The sequence below is a fragment of the Acomys minous genome, assembly GCF_964271855.1.
Source record: "Acomys minous genome assembly, chromosome: 10".
NCBI lineage: Eukaryota > Metazoa > Chordata > Mammalia > Rodentia > Muridae > Acomys > Acomys minous.
Window position 1 is genome coordinate 7,776,820 of NC_140491.1, and position 19,393 is coordinate 7,796,212.

Here is a 19,393-nt window from a genome sequence, read left to right on the forward strand (position 1 = left end):
TCAGTGTGAACACTGGGACTGCTGGGACTACTCCCGGGGCTCTGCACGTGAACAGCTGTGCCAACCTCCCGCCCAGGATCCCAGGGTGGCAGCGTAAACCGGATACTGCCAAGTCTTAACACTGAAATCTAAACACCAGACATCTTTTGAGGTGTTGGGAGGAGATGGTTGCTAAGCAGTGGCTGGCAGACGCTGACGGGTGAGAAGAGTGCAGAAGACTTTAGTCGTCTATGAAGGGATGAAACCGCACTCCACTTTACTCGTGTCGTCACTCATGCTTTGTTCTATCACTGCACAGTTACAGGGCATCTTAGTTTCTGCTGCTGTTGCTGTGATAAAAGTCTCCGTCCGACACAAGCAACGTGAGAGAAAGGAGTTACTTTGCTTCACAGTTGAGCTGTGCTCTATCATGGAAGGGAGGTCAAGGCTGCAGGAGCCGGGAGCAGCTGGCCACATTATGTCCGAAGACAGAAAAGAGCAGTGAGTGTGTGCACACCAGTGTTTAGGGCATCTTCCGCACCTCACGCTGCCCAGGATCCCCTGCCTTGGAGCGTTCTTGCTCACAGTTTAGACAGAGAGGCCTTCCCAAGATTATCCGTACAGGCATGCCCGGGCCGCTCTGGCTCTGAGTGATCACCAATTCTGTCTATTGACAACTGACACGAAGCATCAGCCAGGGCATATTTAGAATGACCAAACAAAAGCAAGTTCCTGTTGAGATCTTGACACGGTCAGAGGCTCACATTCTGGGAGATAGTCTGTGGGGCTGCTGGTGCAGGAATTTACTAGACTGAAGCTGTGATGTTGGACTGACTTCCACAGGACAGAGTCTGGTCTCAATCCGGACAGACGGGCTAGTGTGGCTACAGGAAAAATTCTAGGCATGCTTCTGTTTTTCAGCAGCAAGGGTTTCCCCTGCTTTATCATACTCCTCAGTTAGCAAGGAAGGGCTAATCATCTTTTATGAATTCTAAAAAAGCACAGAGAAAACTCTTCCTCAGGTGTGAAGCCACTGGTTAAAACACATTTAGAGGGAAGGAAATCCAGGACGGTGCCTCACCTGACCCTTCACCAACTGACTCTTCTGGACATATTCTCCGCTCACAACCAGCACAGCAGGCTGGGCCCATCTGGGTTTCACTGAGGGGAGTCTAAGAAGTTCATCTACAACAATACTGATATCAGAAGGGGTGGCACACCTGGAACGGGCTGAGGCAGGAAAGGACTTAGCCTTGGGCACTGAGCTCCTGACTCAGGAAGGAACAGAAAAGCTGCTACAGGGACTCACTGAGACTCCCGTGACCATTGCAGAGGCTGCACAGTACCACAACTTTAAACATGGTAACACGCCTGTGAGGAGCTGAGCCAGAAAGGGGAGGGGCAGTTCCAGCCCCTGCTGTGACTTAATGGGGTCCCTGTGTCTCCTGACTGGACACAGTCCCTCCCATCACAGGAGAGGCTACACAGGGTAAGTGGGTAAAGACAGTTGACTGCTAGCCAGCTAGGATGGGTGCCAATGGGGGATATCTGGGACTCCCAGCAACCCCTAGTAATGGAGCCAGAGAGCGAGCAGGAGCCCTAGACAGAAAGCAGGATGGTGGGAGTCCATCTATCCACCCAGGACGGTGACCCACAGAGCAGAGGGGAGAAGGTGCCAACAGATTCCTGGCTGGCTGGCTGCAGTCGGTGCCACGAGAGGCACCAGGACTGAGGAGATCTGCACAGAGCCTGACAAAGCACTTCCTCCAGCTCTTGGGCCTATGCATCACACTCCCGTAGTAAACTAGTCACACGGCACACAGTCCACACCAGGCTGTGTAAAGATGGCGCCCAGACACCTCTGAAGTCACAATTTGTAAACTAGAGAACACAACCAGACTCTAAAGTCTACTATTTTTACTCTTTGAAGGAAGAAATCTTGCAAAAAGCTGTTCAAGCAAAAGGCCAATTTCATAAAATAAAGCAGGAGATGGGAAAACAAACCCACAAAAACCCAAAATACTTCCCATGGATGGTACTTTTTCTTCCAGCCACTCACTATAGGAAGGTCACTTTGAAAGCTATGCACTGTGACGTCACTCTACACTACACACCTCCTCTGGGCCCAGGCCCTGCTACAGACAAAATACACAGCGTGGACTAAACAACAGCTGGTGGTGTGGGGTGAGACCGGTCCTGCCAGAGCTGGAGGCCTCTGTGCCAGGCCTGTGTGATGTCGATGCACAGGTGAGCAGGGCCCTGCAGAAGGGCACCTGGACTCCAGCAACCAGGACTGCTGGTTCCCACAGGGACAAATGCTGACACTGGCAGGGCCCCAGGATAAGTCCTAGGAGCCTGGTAACTTAGAGCACGGACAGCTGCAAATAGAGGTTCTGCAAGCCCTAGGGAGGATGTCTGGAGGTCATTCAAAGTAGAGGCCAGGCCAGCACTGGGCCAGAGGTGAGGAAAGAGAAGGGTCAGAGCACAGTGGGGGATGGGCGCAGCTGCCTTGGGAGAAGAAGGGAGAGGCTGGGGCTGGGGAGAGGCCACTGAGCTGAGTGAGGTTCAGATAGACACTTGTTCCTAAGTAGAGGCGGGGCTGGCGGGGTGGGGTGGGATTGGGGGTAGGGAGTGCTGCTTGTGGCCAATCTGGACTTCATTCTCTTTCTGCAGAAAGATGATATCACGGCAGTCAGAGGCAGAGGGCTGACCTGTACCGGAAGAGCAAGGGGATGTGGCCTGGAAACCAATGGAACAAAATGCAAAACAGGGAGTGAAATCTTTCCCATTTCCTCTCCTCCCCCCCCCCTCCTATGGGGGAGCGGAGAAAGCAGGAGAGAGATCCGTCACTCCCCTTCACACTCCTACCCCTGCTCGGCTCACATTTCAGCTCACTTCACATAACAGGAACATGCTGCCACTGTTCCTGGGGCTCATCACATGAGCAAACTCAGCTCCTGCCAATGTACAAACAGCCATCTTCAGGGTCCCTGGGCCAGACGGGCTTTGGCTAGAGCTCGGCCATGCCTGTCAGCATTGCCCTTTGCCTGCCCAGAACTAGCATCTTCTTAGCAACAACGGAGCCTGTGGAGCTTGGAAGTCTTAGGGATGGCAGAATGATGGTGGGTAGGGCCAGAACCTCTGCTCTGATGCTCGTGTGGCCTCAGTTTCCTCACTTCTTAGGATAGAGGGTCAGTTTGCCAGGGAAGCTATGGGAGCTGTGAGTGCAGTGCCTCACAGTCAACATGGCAGGAAGAGACACCGAGTACCTACTGCGTGTCGGGCACTGTCCATGCAGTTGAGAAGGCTGCGCCCCACCGAGCAGAACTAGGGGTTAGGAGGGACGGACACAGTTCTCACGTCCTGCTCATCAGCAAGTTAGTTATGAGAGCTTGAACAAGCCACATACCCTCTCTGCACTTACCTATGTGTAGTGCTGTGAAAAGTAAATGATGTGGATTGATTAACTTCCTATGACGTTCAACTCAAGGCAGAGTGGAGTATTAGCATTAAATAATGACAGCAGTGATAACAAATAACAATCACCTCAGCGCTGAGTAGCAGGGGAGAACGTGTGGGACGGGAAGGGTGGCCTTGGCATGGGCACCTAAGCCCAGCCCGCAGGTGGAGACGCTACAGTCAGGGACAGCTCTGAGAGATGACATTTAAGCCAGCACTAGAGAGTGGCCTGAAACTAGCTACGGAAGCTTGAGGTTACTGTGTGCGGCTTGAAACTCTGACTCCTGCCTGACCCAGCTCACCTCCACTGTGGCTGCAGGGAGTGGAAGCACCCACAGAACGGGGCCACTGCAGTGCCCTGAGCAAAGGCAGGCTGCGGGGACAGCCTCAGCATCTGGAACTGGCATTCTGAAAGCAGGACCACATGCTCCACCGCAGCGGATGAGCACAGCCATGGTGCCAGCTCCATCCCTGCTTAGCCGTGGACAGGCAGAGGTCTCCTCTGTTCAGCATGATTATATCCTAAGTCAGCCAGGTCTTCCCCGTGGCAACTGCAGATCCAATACACTGCTTCCTTTTTGTGTTTTAAAAGCTATTCCGGGAGGCACTGCCACTACCCAAGATGAAACTGCAAACACACAGCTTTCTACAACTTTTCTGACAGTCCAGAGAATGTTTCTGAAACTAAACCACGCTACTGTGTTTCTCCTGTAACTGATCCAAGCCAATGTGTTTCCCAGCGTGCTCCTTCAGTGGACTGTAAACATCCCTTGCAAATATGAGTTACTGAATTGAACCAGAGTTCTGTTTCAATGAACAGCCTTAGTGACAACTTACATCTCCCTATGCCCCGCAACATGCTAAGTAGAACAAGCCAGGCACCATGCAAAAAAGGAGACACTTATGATTTCTCAGAGGCCATCAGTGACCACTCTAGGGGTTTTAAACAAAAGTCCTGGCATTCAATTTCAACTGCTGCTGGGCAGTGGTGGCACACGCCTTTAATCCTAGCACTTGGGAGGCAGAGGCAGGGGGATCTCTGTGAGTTCAAGGTCAGCCTGGTCTACACAGCAAGTCCAGGACAGCCAAGGTACATAGAGAAACCCTGTCTCGGAAAAACAAAACAAAACATTTCAACTACTAACCCCAAGGGCAGATCACTAAATGACCCAGACAGTCTCTCTGACTCCTCAGGGGTGGAGCCTCCGCTCTTGCCTCCAGTGGACGGGCAGACTCACCAAGGTCGATGAGAATGGCGTGCTGCTGGGAGGTCAGCTTCTTCAAGAGCTCTTTGTAGGGCACATCCTTTGGCTGTTGTTTACTGGGAAATGGATGTTTAAGGTGGAACTGCTCTGCTAGAAATTTCCAAATCTCACCCCGGTGATGGCGTGGCACACCTTTAACAGAATGGAAAATGTTAAACCAGAATTCAGATCATTGATTTAAAAAAAAAAATGAGTTGTATCTTTTTTCATTGCTGCAAATTCTCTGGGTATGCTTGCCTGTGCAGGGACATGTGAGTCTGGCTGGGGAGGCCAGAAGACAACCTCAGGCGTGTTCCTCAGGGACACCATCCACTTTAGTGAGTCAGAGTCATGGTCTGGCCAAGGGTGGCATCCCATTGAGTAATGGGATGCCACCCCAAGTAGGCTAGACTGCCCAGTGAGCCCCAGGGATCTGCCTCCCTAGCACTGGGATTACAAGTGTGCTCAGTCACTCCCAGGTTTTCACATGGGTTTGAAAACCAAACTGAGGTCCTCATGCTTGTAAGGCCCACACTTTACTGACTATGCCATTGCCTGGTCTCCAATGAAGGCAACTCTCGCTCCATTACAGGAAGTAACGGAAGATGTGCAGCCTTTCCCCTCCTGACACCACCCTCTTGGCCTTGGCCTTCTTGCCTTGCACTTTTCAAACGACCCTGAAATGCTTAGGTTAGACCCTGCAAAGGGCAAACCTGTGAGCGTGGCAGGACTCCCAGCCCGACCCAACCTGAAGCCAACTAACAATGCGCTAAGGAAATGTAAGCAGGATGACTCAGAAGAGAAAACTAAGTGAGGCAGACACAGGGGAAGAAGAGGTGGCTCTCTGCACCGCAGCAACCAAGATCTCACAGCCTCCCTCATGCAAGCCAAACCTTAAAGGAGGATGAAGAGGAAAGAGAGCCGACCAGAAGGAAGGTGTCTCAGGTGGGCCAGGGTACCTTGGCCAGCTGCTGAGTCTTCTCCAGCTTGTATATCAACCTGGGAGAAGTGTACGGAAGGCATCCCACACTTTAAACGTTTATCTCAGCACCAACTCGAAGAGACTGAGCAGAGAATGAATAGCGGGCTTCTGACAGGATCTGTGCACCTCCTAGCCCTGCAGCTGCTAAAAGTGGCTTCTGCAGCTGTAGCTAACTAACTAAGTCAGGACTTAACGCCTCCGAGAAGCTCCGCACACCCCTGACTTAATGTTCTCTCTCTCAAATCCGAAATAAAGCAAGAAAAAGAAAAATCCTAAGAAATACCAAGCCAAAACAAACAAAAAGCACGCGAAAACCCCACGCAGTGTGTTGGTCCACTACGTCTGAGCACGGGCCTGCCCTGGATCCGACCGATGCTCCACTGGAGAAAACTGCTTTCCTGTGCCAGCAGCTGTCAATTGTAAACAGCACCCTGGCTAAAGGTGGGACTTCGTGTCCTCTCCCCTTTCCACACTGGAATTTTGTGTGACTTGATCTTATACAGGTCTTGAAACTGTTTTTTTTTTTAAAAGAGAAACTTTGTGTGTGTGTGTGTGTGTGTGTGTGGCACATATGTGTCACCATTCTTGCGTGGCAGTCAGAAGACAATTCTCAGGAGCTGCCTCTTTCCTTCCTGCGTTGTCCAGAGACTGAACTCAGCCCACCAGGCCTGCATACAGTTGTCTACACACTGAACCGTCTTGCTGGCCAACTTGTGTTGTTTTAGCCACCAAATCTCGAGTTATTTGTATAGCAGTAATAGGAACCTAACAGATCCTAACATATCCATCAGCTCTTCTTTTCTCCTTCCTGACCATTCCTACTCAGATCTCTCCCTCGCCCTCCCCTCCTCCCAACAGAGCAAATCTGTAATACTTCAAACCCTGACTAAAAGCCAACAGTGACCTAGACCATAGTCAGCATGATGAGTGATTTACATAGGGGCTTTTTCACCAAATACTTTCTGTCAAACTGGAAATTCTTCCTGAGTTGGGAGATATCCAATTTCCTCTTAGTACTACTTGTCAGGGTTTATTCTGGCAAGGAAAGGGTGCTGGCCACGTGACCAGAGAGTACCAGCTACTCTCAAGGTACAGGATTAGTTGAGTCTGAGATTTAAAGCACGAAGTCATGCGATCAGACCCAGTGCCGCTGCTCATCAGAGTGTCCCATGGCACCCTCCACCATGCGCAGGCGTCCTTCCCTCCTAATTCAAGAGGAAGCCCAGTCGAAGCAGGCCAGTAGGCAGGGAACTCTGGCTAGGCAAGAGCCTGTTCACCTAGCTCATGTGCCAATAACTGTTGATTTTCACTAATGTGAAAATCCTCCCTTACTGCTATAAAGGAAAAAAAAAAACAACAAACAACAACAACAAAAACAAAAAAAAACAAAGACAAACAAACATCCCCAAAAAACCTCTGGCAATGCAAAGGGTATAAAGACAAAAAGCAAAAATCCACCCATAACCAGAGTGGACATACAGTTCTAAAATTGAGAACAGAAAGCTTCAGAAAGTAGGGGGAGGAGGAGACCCTGTGCTTGTTTCAACAGAAGAGGGGGTCCATGGGCCTGTGCCAAATAACCCAGGAGGCACATTCGCCCATCTATAGCCAGACATATGCAAATGCATTGTGGGAGTTTCTCTACATCGAGAAAATGGAAACGCCCACTGTGTAGTTTCCCAGGAATATGCATGAAATGGTCTCATGGCTGGGTCACTTTGTTTTGGTTTCAGCTACTAAAATATAGCACAGTGAACATTTTTTCCCCCGAGACAGAGTTTCTCTGTGTAGCCTTGACTGTCCTGGACTCGCTTTGTAGACCAGGCTGGCCTCGAACACACAATGATCCACCTGCTTCTGCATCGACATCCCCCCCTACCCCCCAAGTGAGTGCTGGGATTAAAGGCATGCACCACCACCACTCATTGTAATTTCTATTTCTTTTAAAGAGTTGTTTATTATTATGTATATAGTGCTCTGCCTGCATGTACACCTGCATGCCAGAAGAGGGCATCAGATCTCATTATAGATGGTTGTGAGCCACCATGTGGTTGCTAGGAATTGAACTCAGGACCTCTGGAAGAGCAGTCAGTGCTCTTAACCGCTGAGCCACCTCTCCAGCCCCCACAGTGAACATTTTTATTGTAGCAATCTGTGGCTGCTTAATTTCTAGAATAAGCTTGTGGGAACTGCGTTGCTGGTGGAAGGTAAGTGGAGTTGCATCTGACCATGCTGCTGATTGTTTACATGGCCACTTCACAGAAACTTACTGAGAAAGACAGCGACTTGCTTCTAGGACTCAGTACCTTGCAATCTTTCAAGAAGAAATCTGATGCACAGTCAACTTTTAATTACTTGTTGGGCATGGTGGCACATGCCTTTAATCCCAGCACTTGGGAGGCAGAGGCAGGAGGATCACTGTGAGTTCGAGGCCAGCCTGGTCTATAAAGCAAGTCTAGGACAAGCCAAGGCTACACTGAGAAACCCTGTCTAGAAAACCAAACCAAAACAAAAAAGCCCAAAAACTTTTTAATTACTTAATATTCCACAGAATTCTTTCTTTTCCCAAGTCGACTCCTTAATCCTGCTACTCCCATCTCATGTCAACTTGGAAATATTTCTAAGTCCCTATTAGGAGGAAAGACCTCATCACTAACACAAGGACTGCCCTCTCTTTCACAGTCTCTGAGGTGACAGCCTCCGCTTGAAAGGTTGACGTCATCGTTTTGGTTTCATATCGTTTAAAAACTCTGGGACTCAGATGAGCAGTGGCCATTTGTTTGAAGTGGGTAAACTGTCATGTGTTGAAACTGGATGAAAGAGCCTCTGCCGTTTTTCGACCAAGTCAGAGAGGTCAAAACGAATTCTAGATCTGCTCGGGCTTACCCCAGTCTATGAAGTGCCCCTCCCTCCCCACCTCCAGCCCACAGGGTCTAGGTACCTGCAGGCTATCAACCCCCTCACTGCACACGACAGGAAACAAAAGGCCAGGTGCCAGACCTCTGAGGAGCACAAACATTTGGAGCAGCTGCCAGGGAGCAGGCGACTACTTCTGAGGTGCCAGTTCAGAACGTCATCTAGTTTACTGTGAAGAGGAGAGGCGGGCGCACTCACCTCTGCTTTCTAAGTTTTCAAAACACCTATCTGTAACTGCCTAGTGTAAAGGTCATACTGCAGCAGCCATGATGGGTCAAAACTCACCAGAAGAGCAAGGCAGTGCAAGAACAACTTGGGCCAGGCTTCCTCCTGCTGCCAGCCAGGAGGCCGAAATGCAGTAAGGCGAAGACACCACTCCAGGGTTGTACTGGAAGCCGCTGCCTGGGTAGAATGTGCCTCCAGCCTCATCCCACATACACTGAGGCTTGAGTGAAGCATGCGGACCAGAGATGGCTTGGCATGTGATGAAGATTCCTGCAGGCTGAGGGCCCAAGGCCACTGTCACCCAAGTCATCTTGAGGACTAAAACCCATGCTGTCATAGCTCAGGAAAATATTTCTTATTTTTGCATGCGTTTGTTTGAAATGTGGGCGTGGGCTGGGTGCACACATGTGCATATAATGGCCCAAATTTGACGTCAAGTGTTTTCCTCAATAGCTCTCCACTTTATTTTTTGGTTTTTCGAGACAGGGTTTCTCTGTGTAGCCTTGGCTGTCCTGGACTCACTTTGTAGACCAGGCTTCCACTTTATTTTTTGAGTCAGGGTCTCTCATCGAACCTGGAGGTCCCATTAGCCTAGCCAGCCAGCCTTAGGGACTCCTGTCGTTGCCTCTTGAGCACTGGACTTATGGGTAGATACCACAGCTGTCTAAGTTTTACATGGTTCAGGTCCTCATGTTTGCACACACAGTGCCGCAACCACTGAGGTATCTCCCTAACATAGCAAAAGGTTTTTAATTGTGCCTAAAAGGGCTGGAGTGACAGCTCCGTCGTTAAAGAGACGACTGGCCACTCTTTCAGGAAACTTGAGTTCAATTCTTAGTATCCACGTGCTGGTTCACAACTGTTAATAACTCCAGTTCAAGGGGATCTGACACCTTCTTCTTACCTTTTCGGGCACCAAACATGCAGATGGTATATAGACAAAATGTCGGCATAAAAAATAAAAATAAATGAATCTATTTTTCAAAGAGGAGTGTGGCAGAAACACTGTTCAGTTCTTTTAAGCCACTTGGCAATGTGTAACCTGCGTAGGCTGTTTGCTCTGGACAACGATGATGTGTATCTGCACCCCTCATTCAGAACCAGGCTGCACAGGGCTCAGTCGCAGGAAAAGCGGATTACTGTCAGGAGGCTCCCACTCCCACTTCAAGATCCACTTCAAGAGAAGTCGTTTTTGCTTTTCTTCAAAACCAAAATTCACCTAAACTAAGCTCTAAAATGTAGTTTTCCATTCTTTAAGAACTTCCAATCCAAAGCAAATTCAGACCCACAGACAACACTGAAAGGCACCCAAACTCCGCACCCTTCCCCCAGGACAGCAGACGCATGTGCCACACTACGGGGTCATCTGCTCTTCACTGTCACACCTTGCACAGGTGCAAACCAAGGCTCAGAAGCTAACAGACCCTGGGTTTGATTTCCATATCAAGTAACTGACAACCACCCTTAACTGCCTCCAGGGACCCAATGCCTCTGTCTGTGGCCATTTGTACTCACAAGTACACACACAATCAAAAGTGAAATACCCCAGATGTGCTGGTGCACACCTTTAATCCCAGTACTCAGAAGGCAGAGGCAGGTGGATAGCTGTGAGTTTGAGGCCAGCCTCATCTACAAAGCAAGTCTAGGACAGCCAAGGCTACACAAAAAAACCCTGTCTTGAAAAACAAAAACAAAAACAAAAAAAACAAAAAAACAAAAACAAAAACAAAAACAAAAACAAAAACAAAAAGAAGAAAGAAAAGTCTTTGCTTCAGATTACACAACAAAATGCTTACCTAGACTGGGGCCCAAACCAGACCACCTGCCGGGAAGGTGAGCTGAGCAGTCTGTTGTTTCCCTGAGGATACCCAACTGGCAAGAAACCACACACCAGTCCTTTTTTGTTGTTGTTGTTGTTGTTTTTTCGAGACAGTGTTCTCTGTGTAGCCTTGACTGTCCTGGACTCGTTTTGTAGATGAGGCTGGACTCGAACTCACAGTGATCCACCTGCCTCTGCCTCCCAAGTGCTGGGATTAAAGGTGTGCGCCACCACTGCCCAGCCAGCACCATTCCTTTTTACGATTCCAATTTGATGCATCACATCACTATTTCGTTCACAGGCAACTTCGCCTTGGGTTTCCCTGTCAACATACTGGTCCCTGGTTTTTCAGGCATTTTAATGAAGATAATTAATATCATGAAATGTGATGGAACCATGTTAATCAGTTAGACATTTGGAAATACAGAGAGTAAAGATGAAAATTAGATTTGCAAATATCTTCACTCCACCCTTCTAGCCTTCTGGTCACCACGAAGGGTGAGGCTGGCAAGACAGCCACTGACAGAGAGCTCACCTTGCCCAACAGCTGAATGCATCTTTTCCATGTCAAACTTAGTTTTGGATCTTCCTGGAGTGCTAAGCATCTTTTCCCATACCGCAGTTACTTCTTTAAGACAAGGAGTGATTTCTTCATAGTCCAGCTTTAGGCGTTTGTTCAGCAAATCACTCTCAGAGGCTGGAAGAGACAAGGGAGGGCAGCTGAGTAGAAGCCCCAGGGTGGTAACCTGGAGTGACCCCCCCCTGGCCCCTGCTCACTATTTCGAGATTGAAATAGTTACAATAGAAAATGGGGGAATGAAGGAACCCGGTCCTCCCTTAAGGAGACCCGCTAAGACCAAAGTATGTACATTTCTAGAGAGCCCAGCCTGAACCAAGGACAGACAGCAATATCAGATCACTGTGTGTGGCAGGGACAAGAGAAACCTTGAAGACTCCAGCTTGTCCTGAAAACAACTAGATTTGTGTTTAAAGATAATAAATAGTCCAGGGGCTGCAGAGATGGCTCAGTGGTTAAGAGAGCCGCCTGCTCTTGCAGAGGTCCTGAGTTCAATTCCCAGCAACCACAAGGTGGCTCACAACCATCCATAATGTGATCTGATGCCCTCTTTGGCAGATAAAGCACTCATATACAAATAAAGTAAAAAAATAAAATAAAATAAAGAGTCCAGCTTGACTCAAGGATAGCTAGCTTATGTTTAGAGCCCAGCTTGACTCAAAGACAGCCAGTTTGTGTTACAGATTGTGTTTAAAATTTTTCACTATCCCAAAATTGTACTTACCCCTCCCCAACTAACAAAGTCCCAAAGTCTATTAACCAATCAAGTTTCTCTGCTAAGTTCTGCTTCTGTAAGTGGTATAAAAAGCCCATGCTTGTGTTCCTCAGGGTCTGCAGCTCAAAAGAGCTTGGCAGACCCCATAGTGTCAGCTCAATAAATTCCTGTGGGTTCGAAGGACTGAACTCAGGCCATAAAGCTTGTGTGGCAAGTGTCTTTGCTTATTGAATTATCACACAAGCCTATGAAATAGTTTTATTTATATTTATTTTGTTTAATCTTTATTATAATTTTCTTATGTATATTGATATGTGCAACATATTTAGTTTCTATTTTTTATTGCAAATAGATTATTTTCATATAATATATTCTGATTACAGTTACCCCTCCACCAATGTCTCTGTGATCCTTTCCACTTTCTCCCATCTAAATTCACCCCCTTTCTGCCTCCCACTAGAAAACAGTTATCTAAATAATAATAATAAAAGATAAATTGGAATAGGACAAAACAAACAGAAGAAAAAAAGCCAAAGAAACAAATATAGATACAGACACACATGTTTACATACATAGGAATCCCATAAAAACACAAAACTGGAAGCTATTATATATAGATACACAAAAGACAAGGTGAAAAAATTAAAAATAAAGTAAATAAATAAATGCCCTGACTAAACAAAGAAGATTCCTTCTACACTAGCTGGGAACAAGCATAGAGGTCCACAGCCAATGTACAGAAAGTGAGAGAACTTTGACCACTGAGTTCTGAACAGTAGGTCTCCGTCAATTCCGTCCTCAGGGCTCAGGGCACCTTACGGAAGAGGAGGCAGAAGGACTGCGGGGGTGGGGGACACCAAGGAAGCAACACCTTTAAACATATCAGGACAGACAGATGCACATATGAACTCATAGAGGCTGTGGCAGCATGTCTACAGGGGTCCGTGCCACATGGGTCCCAATGCTGAGAGGACAAGTGGACAAAAGCCCCTATCCCTAACCCAGAAGCTATCTCTAATTGATAACTACTGGCAAAAGAAAAACTAGTTTTCTCCAGTGAAGTATGACTGGGGATACAAACCACTCCTACAAGCAGGTTCCATGCCCAGCAGATGGAAGGATGGATGGATGGATGGATGGATGGATAATGGATGGATGGATAGATGATGGATGGATGGATAGATGATGGATGGATGGATAGATGATGGATGGATGGATGAGTGGATGGATGGGTGGATGGATGGACAGATGGATGGTCAACACAGAAGGAGCTCAGGCATCTTTGGATGCTCTTTGTCGCATCACATTTTTTCAGATGTCCATTTTTACAACTATCAAGCGTACACAAGAAAACAGTGGAAGATGATGTAGGAGAAAGCTTAATATTGACCTGCTAACAACACCCTAACAGAACAACATGCTCTCAGCTTCCACGCTCTCGGCAGTGAGCACTGGCGTCATTTCTAAGCAGCTGTTCCAACTGCTGGACGACCAGCCCATCAAAAGGTTTTAATACTTCAGATGGCTTCTTTCTGATCAAGGACAGCATCCATGTTGACTCTTAATCACTGTACACTTCCTCAGTCTCTCCTTCCTCGGCAGCAGGAGCTGGATTCCCTGTCCCTGTCCGAGCATGAGAGGATATCTAGCTCCTCACTACGACATCAGCCAAGCAGAGCAGCAGAGAGCTCCAGCCAACAGCGCCTCACGGGACATAACACAGTCTCAGAGTTTATTCGTAAGATCTAGTGCCCTAGTTACTTTCAGCTCCATTCAGGCTTCAGGGTCCTAGTTAAAAGACAAAAACCTGTGACCAAGGAAAATGACTGGTACCATGAGTGAACCTCCTGCTACAGCCTCCCTTTGGGAGGGTATGCTCAGACATCTCACTCAAAATCTTTAGGAGTTCAAATCCAGGCAGTGGTTCATACCCCGGAACCAACTTGGTTCCCACAGGGAACATACACGCAGCTGCTTAAGCTACTCTGAAAAAATGACATCTATTGATTCAAATCTTGAAACAGGAAATACAAATATAAGCTTTCTAAGTTCCTGTCATATTTTGATAATGGTATTTATATAGGTAAAGCTGAGATAACTTTCTTTTTCAGGAACTCATCAATAGCCACATAAAATGGAGGTATATACTTTAAGGATTTACATAGAATCAGTTTATTTTCAATGCCCAGGCAGAATCTGTGGCTAGGGATCTAAAAAAAATAAATAAACCCACCATAAAACTAACCAACCGATTAAACAAATAATATAAGCCACTTTTGAGGGTTAGAGCTTAAATGGCAGCTTATACCTCGAAGTTCTAGACATGGTGCTCATAACGTCATGCAGGAATCTGTAGCAGACAGGTAAGTTGGTAAGACCCCTTTAAATGTCTGGGAAGTAAATGGTGTCACCATCACTTTGAAAAAGTAAACAGACGTGACAGGCATTCACGTATGCGAGGCCACCTTGACTGTTGGTTAGGGCTGTACCCAGCCTGCAGGGGTCAGGCATGGACGCCAGTGTCACACCCCAGACTGTACCCAGCCTGCAGGGGTCAGGCACGAGCACTAGCGTCACACCCCAGGCTATACCCAGCCTGCAGGGGTCAGGCACGAGCACCAGCGTCACACCCCAGGCTATATCCAGCCTGCAGGGGTCAGGCACGGGCGCCAGCGTCACACCCCAGACTGTACCCAGCCTGCAGGGGTCAGGCACGAGCACTAGCGTCACACCCCAGGCTGTACCCAGCCTGCAGGGGTCAGGCACGAGTACCAGAGTCACACCCCAGACTGTACCCAGCCTGCAGGGGTCAGGCACGGGCACCAGTATCACACCCCAGGCTGTACCCAGCCTTTAGGGATCAGGCATGAGCCAGCATCACACCCCAGACAGACCTTGTAGCTTCTGATTCTCCTTCTCCATCCTGAGCAACAGGATCTGCTGCAGAATCGCCTTCTTCCACAGCTCCCGAAGCTCGCGTGATGTCCTCTTCTTCTCTTCCGGTACAGGGCCAAACGGTCTGTCTTCACATACTGGCTCTAAAGGGGAGCGTGGAGGGAGCTCTCCCAGCTCGGAATAATCTGGAAATAAAAAAGGACATTGCAGGATGTTATTTCTTTCCTTTGCAAATCGTGTGTGTGTGTGTGTGTGTGTGTGTGTGTGTGTGTGTGTGTGTGTGTGTGTGACAACTCTGTGGAGTTGGTTCTCTCCGTCCACCTGTGCGTGGGGCCCTGTGATTGAACTCAGGTCATGGGCTCACACGGTAAGCACTTTTACCCACTGAGTCATCCCACCAGCCTCGGAACGGTCTGTTTTTTCAACAACAAACAGTACACATTCAAATGCTTTATCAACTCAGAAATTTCTGCTCAATTAGTTAAGACATGGTATCCACCAAATGTAAAATTTATGTTCTGAAGCCAGCAAGATGGCTCAGCAGGTGAAGGTGCTTGTCACTAAGGCTGGCAACCTGAGTCTGATCCCCAGGACCCACATGACTCCCCAAAATTGTCCTCTCGTCTTCACATGAGTGCTGTGGTAAATGCATGCTTGCCTCTGCCCCACATACAAATAAACAAACAAAAATAAATAAATGTGACGTAAAACTATGCTTTAATATTCACCACAATAAACTATGTATAAGTCATAAACAGGAAATAAACGACACATTAAATAGGAAGCAAAAGCTTGAGTAGTTGGGGAAATGTTTAAAGACAATCATATAGTTGCTATTATGTTTCTTTTGGGGGGCAGTTCAACACAGGGTTTCTCTGTGTAGCCTTGACTGTCCTGGACTCACTTTGTAGACTAGGCTGGCCTCAAACTCACAGTGACCCACCTGCCTCTGCCTCCCAACGCAGGGATTAAAGGTGTGAGCCACCACTGCCCAGCGCTATTATGTTTCTATAACCATTTGTTTAACACAACCAGCCTAAGACACCGGTAGTTAGTTTTATCAATCAAACAAAGAAGGTATAGGTGCTTGAGAGACTTTCCCAACATCACGTAGCTAGGCAGCAGGAAACCAGCATGGGAACACAGCAGCCTGGCTTACACAAGCATCCTACTGTCAGAGTCAGGTAACCTGAGCACGCTACATGTACTTAAGAGACAATGTGAACTGAGGCTGTTAACACATCTCCCATCACGTGCAGGGCGCTAGCGGCATTGCGCATTTATCTACCTTGACCTACAACTGTCTGAAAAGGAAACTAAGGCCCAGAATGTCCAACCGAATGGGCAAGCAGGTGCACAGCAGGTGCACAGGATTTCGGTCCATTGTCTGCCGGGCTCAGAAGCCAGCTGCTCAACAACTTCCAAGTGTTCCCACATCAGTTTCTACACTTCTGTCTTATCCAGCTCCTCACATTTCACAAATCTATATGCCTCTCGGCAGAAACCACATTCCTGGAACACACGAAACTATAACTTTCAAGTTCCTTATAGACATGTACAGTGTCCGTCCTGCTTGCTGTGACCCTAGCACTAATGGCAGTAGTGATCAAAGTACAACTGGGCCTCGCATGACCACAAGCATCCCCAGGAGCTACAGTGTATACTGAAAGTTAAGGAATGTGGGTCTTAACATTTGCAAATGAAACAACCTTCATGGGAAGCTTGGGCCTCAAAATTACCCAAATAATTTTCTTGATAGATACCACTTACCGAAGTTAGATGAAGATCATATAATCAATTTAAACATACCTATAACCCCTAGTGAAATTAAAAGTCTCTAATTGAAAAAAAAAATCCCAGGCTAGATGGTTTTAACATGGAATTCTACCAGACTTTCAAAGAGTTAATGACAATACTTCTCAAATTATTCCATAAAACAGAAACAGAAGAAACACTATTCAATTTATTTTATGAGACCACAGTTATCCTGATACTCAAACCACATAAAGACTCGACAAAGAAAATGAATTACAGACCAATTTCTCTTAGGAACATAGATGCAAATATTCTCAAAAATATTTGTAAACCAAATCCAACAACACACCAAAAAGATCATCCACCATGATTAAGTAGGTTTCAACCCAGAGAGGCTGGGATAGTTCAACATATGTAAGTTGATAAATGCCATCCTCCCCAGAAATAAACTGAAAGGAAAAAAAATGACATGATCATCTCATTAGATGCAGAAAAAGCCTTAAACAAAAGCCAATACCCCTTAATGATAAGTCCTGAAGAGATTAGGCATACAAGGGACATACCTTAATAAAGGCAATACAAGGCAAGCCCATAGCTAACATCACCTTAATGGAGAGAAACTCAAAAGCAGTTCCACTAAAATCAGGGAGGGACAAGGCTGTCCACTCTCTCCAAATCTACTCCATACAGTACCTGAAGTCTTAGCTAGAGCAATAAGACAATTAACTGAATAGGATCAAGGGGTACAAATTGCAAAGGAAGAAGCCAAAGTCCCCAGCCACCCCCAACTCAGCCCCCCCCCTTACTCCCCGCCCAGACAGAAAAGCCCTAGCTATACTGGAACTCTCTTTTTAGACCAGGCTGGCCTTGAACTCAGAGATCTACCCCTACCTCCGGAGTGCTGAGATTAAAGGCCTGCACCACTACACCTGGCTTGATAAACACTTTCAACACAGTGGCTAGATAGAAAGCCAACTCACTAAAATCAGTAGCCCTCCTACAGGTAATTGACAGACAGAGAAAGATATCAGGGAAACATTTTTCCTAATAGCCTCAAATAATATAAAATGTGTTTGGGTAACTCTAAGCAAGCAAGTGAAAGACTTGTATAATAAAACCTTTAAGACACTGAAAAAGATATCAGAAGATGGAGAGATCTCCCACGTTCATGGATTAGTAGGGTCAATATAGTAAAATGGTGATCCTACCCAACACAATCTACAGATTGAATGCAATCACTATCAAAATTCCAACTTTTCACATATTTTGAAAGGACAAGTTTTTCTCCCCCCCTCTCTCCCTCCCTCCCCGCCCCCTCTCCAGGATTAGCTAAAACAATCCTGAATAATAAAATACCTGTGGGTGGCATCACCATTCTTGACCTCAAATTGTACTAGAGAACTTATAGTAATAAAACAGCAGGTATTGGTACAAAAACAGATATACTGGAATAGAATTGGAGACCCAAGCCAAAATCCATACTTAGTTTTTTAAAAAGAAGCCAGAAATACACACTGGTCAAACTGGATGATTGTAAACAGAAGAGTGTAAACAGATCCACATTTACCACTTGTGCAAAACTCAACTCCAAATGGATCAAAGACTTCAACATAAAACACTGAACATGATAAGAGAGGCAGTGGGGAAAAGCCTGGGACTTGTTCGCACAGGGAAAGACTTCTGAACACAACACCATTTGCACAGGCACTAAGATTACCATGGGACCTCAGGAGACTGACAGGCTTCTGCGTGGCCAACGACACCGTCATTTCAACAAAGTGGCTCCTACAGAACTGGAAAGGACTTTACCAACTGCATGTACAATGAAGGGCTAATATCCAAAATACATAAAAAATTCAAGAAACTAGATACCAAGAAAACAAATAACCCAATTGAAACACAGAGTACATATCTACAAGGAGAAGTCTCAAAACAAGAACCTCAAATGGCTGAGAAACATTTAAAGAACGTTCAACATCCTTATTTATCAGGGAAATGCAAATCCAAACTATTTTGTGACTTCATCTTATACCAATCAGAATGGCTAAGATCAATATAAGAAACAACAGCTCATGCTGGTGAAGACGTGGAGTGAGGGAACAGCGATCGAGTGCTGGTGGGAGCGCAAACCTACATAGCCATCATGGAAATCAGTGTGGCGGCTCCTGAGGAAGGCGGGAATCCATCTACCTCAAGAGCCAGGTTTGCCACTCTTGGGTATATCCTCAAGGGATGCTTCATCCTGCCAGAGACGGTCCTCAGCCACGGTCACTGCTGTTCTAGTAGTAATAGAAACTGGAAACAACCAAGATGTCCCTCAACAAATGAATGCATTTTAAAGACAAAGTGGTACATTACACAATAGAATATTATTCAGCCATTACAAAAATGCAATAATGAAAATTTCAAGTAAATGGATAGAATTAGAAAAAAAAATCATCCTACCAATGCATTAGTGGTGGATGTCTTTAATCCTAGCACTTGGGAGGCAGAGGCAGGTAGATTTTTTAGTTTGAGGCCGGCCTGGTGTACAGAGCAAGTTCCAGGACTGCCAGGGCTACATAGAGAAACCCTGCCTCGGAAAAAAGAAAAGCAACAACAACAACAACAACAACAACAACAACAACAAGCAAAAACAACCTCCCCCCCCCCAAAAAAAAACCAAAAAAAGAAAGAAAAACCCTGATAAGGTAATCCAGAAAGACGAATATGATCTGCATTTGCTTGTACATAGATATTGATAAGTTGGGTCAACAGACAAAGGGCTGCCGGTTAAGTACGACCTCTACCCTCATATACAAGCAGCGGAAAAGATGAGAAGAAAATG

At 46.7% G+C, this 19,393-nt stretch overlaps 1 protein-coding gene across 4 annotated transcripts in view; it reads right to left on the reverse strand.

The window, feature by feature from the left end:
- TBC1D1 (TBC1 domain family member 1) overlaps positions 1-19,393 on the reverse strand; it is a 192,564-nt gene that overhangs the window by 23,954 nt on the left and 149,217 nt on the right. For all 4 annotated transcript variants that reach the window (XM_084799507.1, XM_084799508.1, XM_084799509.1 and 1 more), the window contains 3 exons: positions 14,811-14,996; positions 11,160-11,321; positions 4,677-4,835 (listed from right to left, as the gene is read on the reverse strand). In XM_084799507.1, coding sequence (XP_084655633.1) covers positions 4,677-4,835; positions 11,160-11,321; positions 14,811-14,996 — 507 coding nt within the window. The remainder of the gene's footprint in view (positions 1-4,676; positions 4,836-11,159; positions 11,322-14,810; positions 14,997-19,393) is intronic.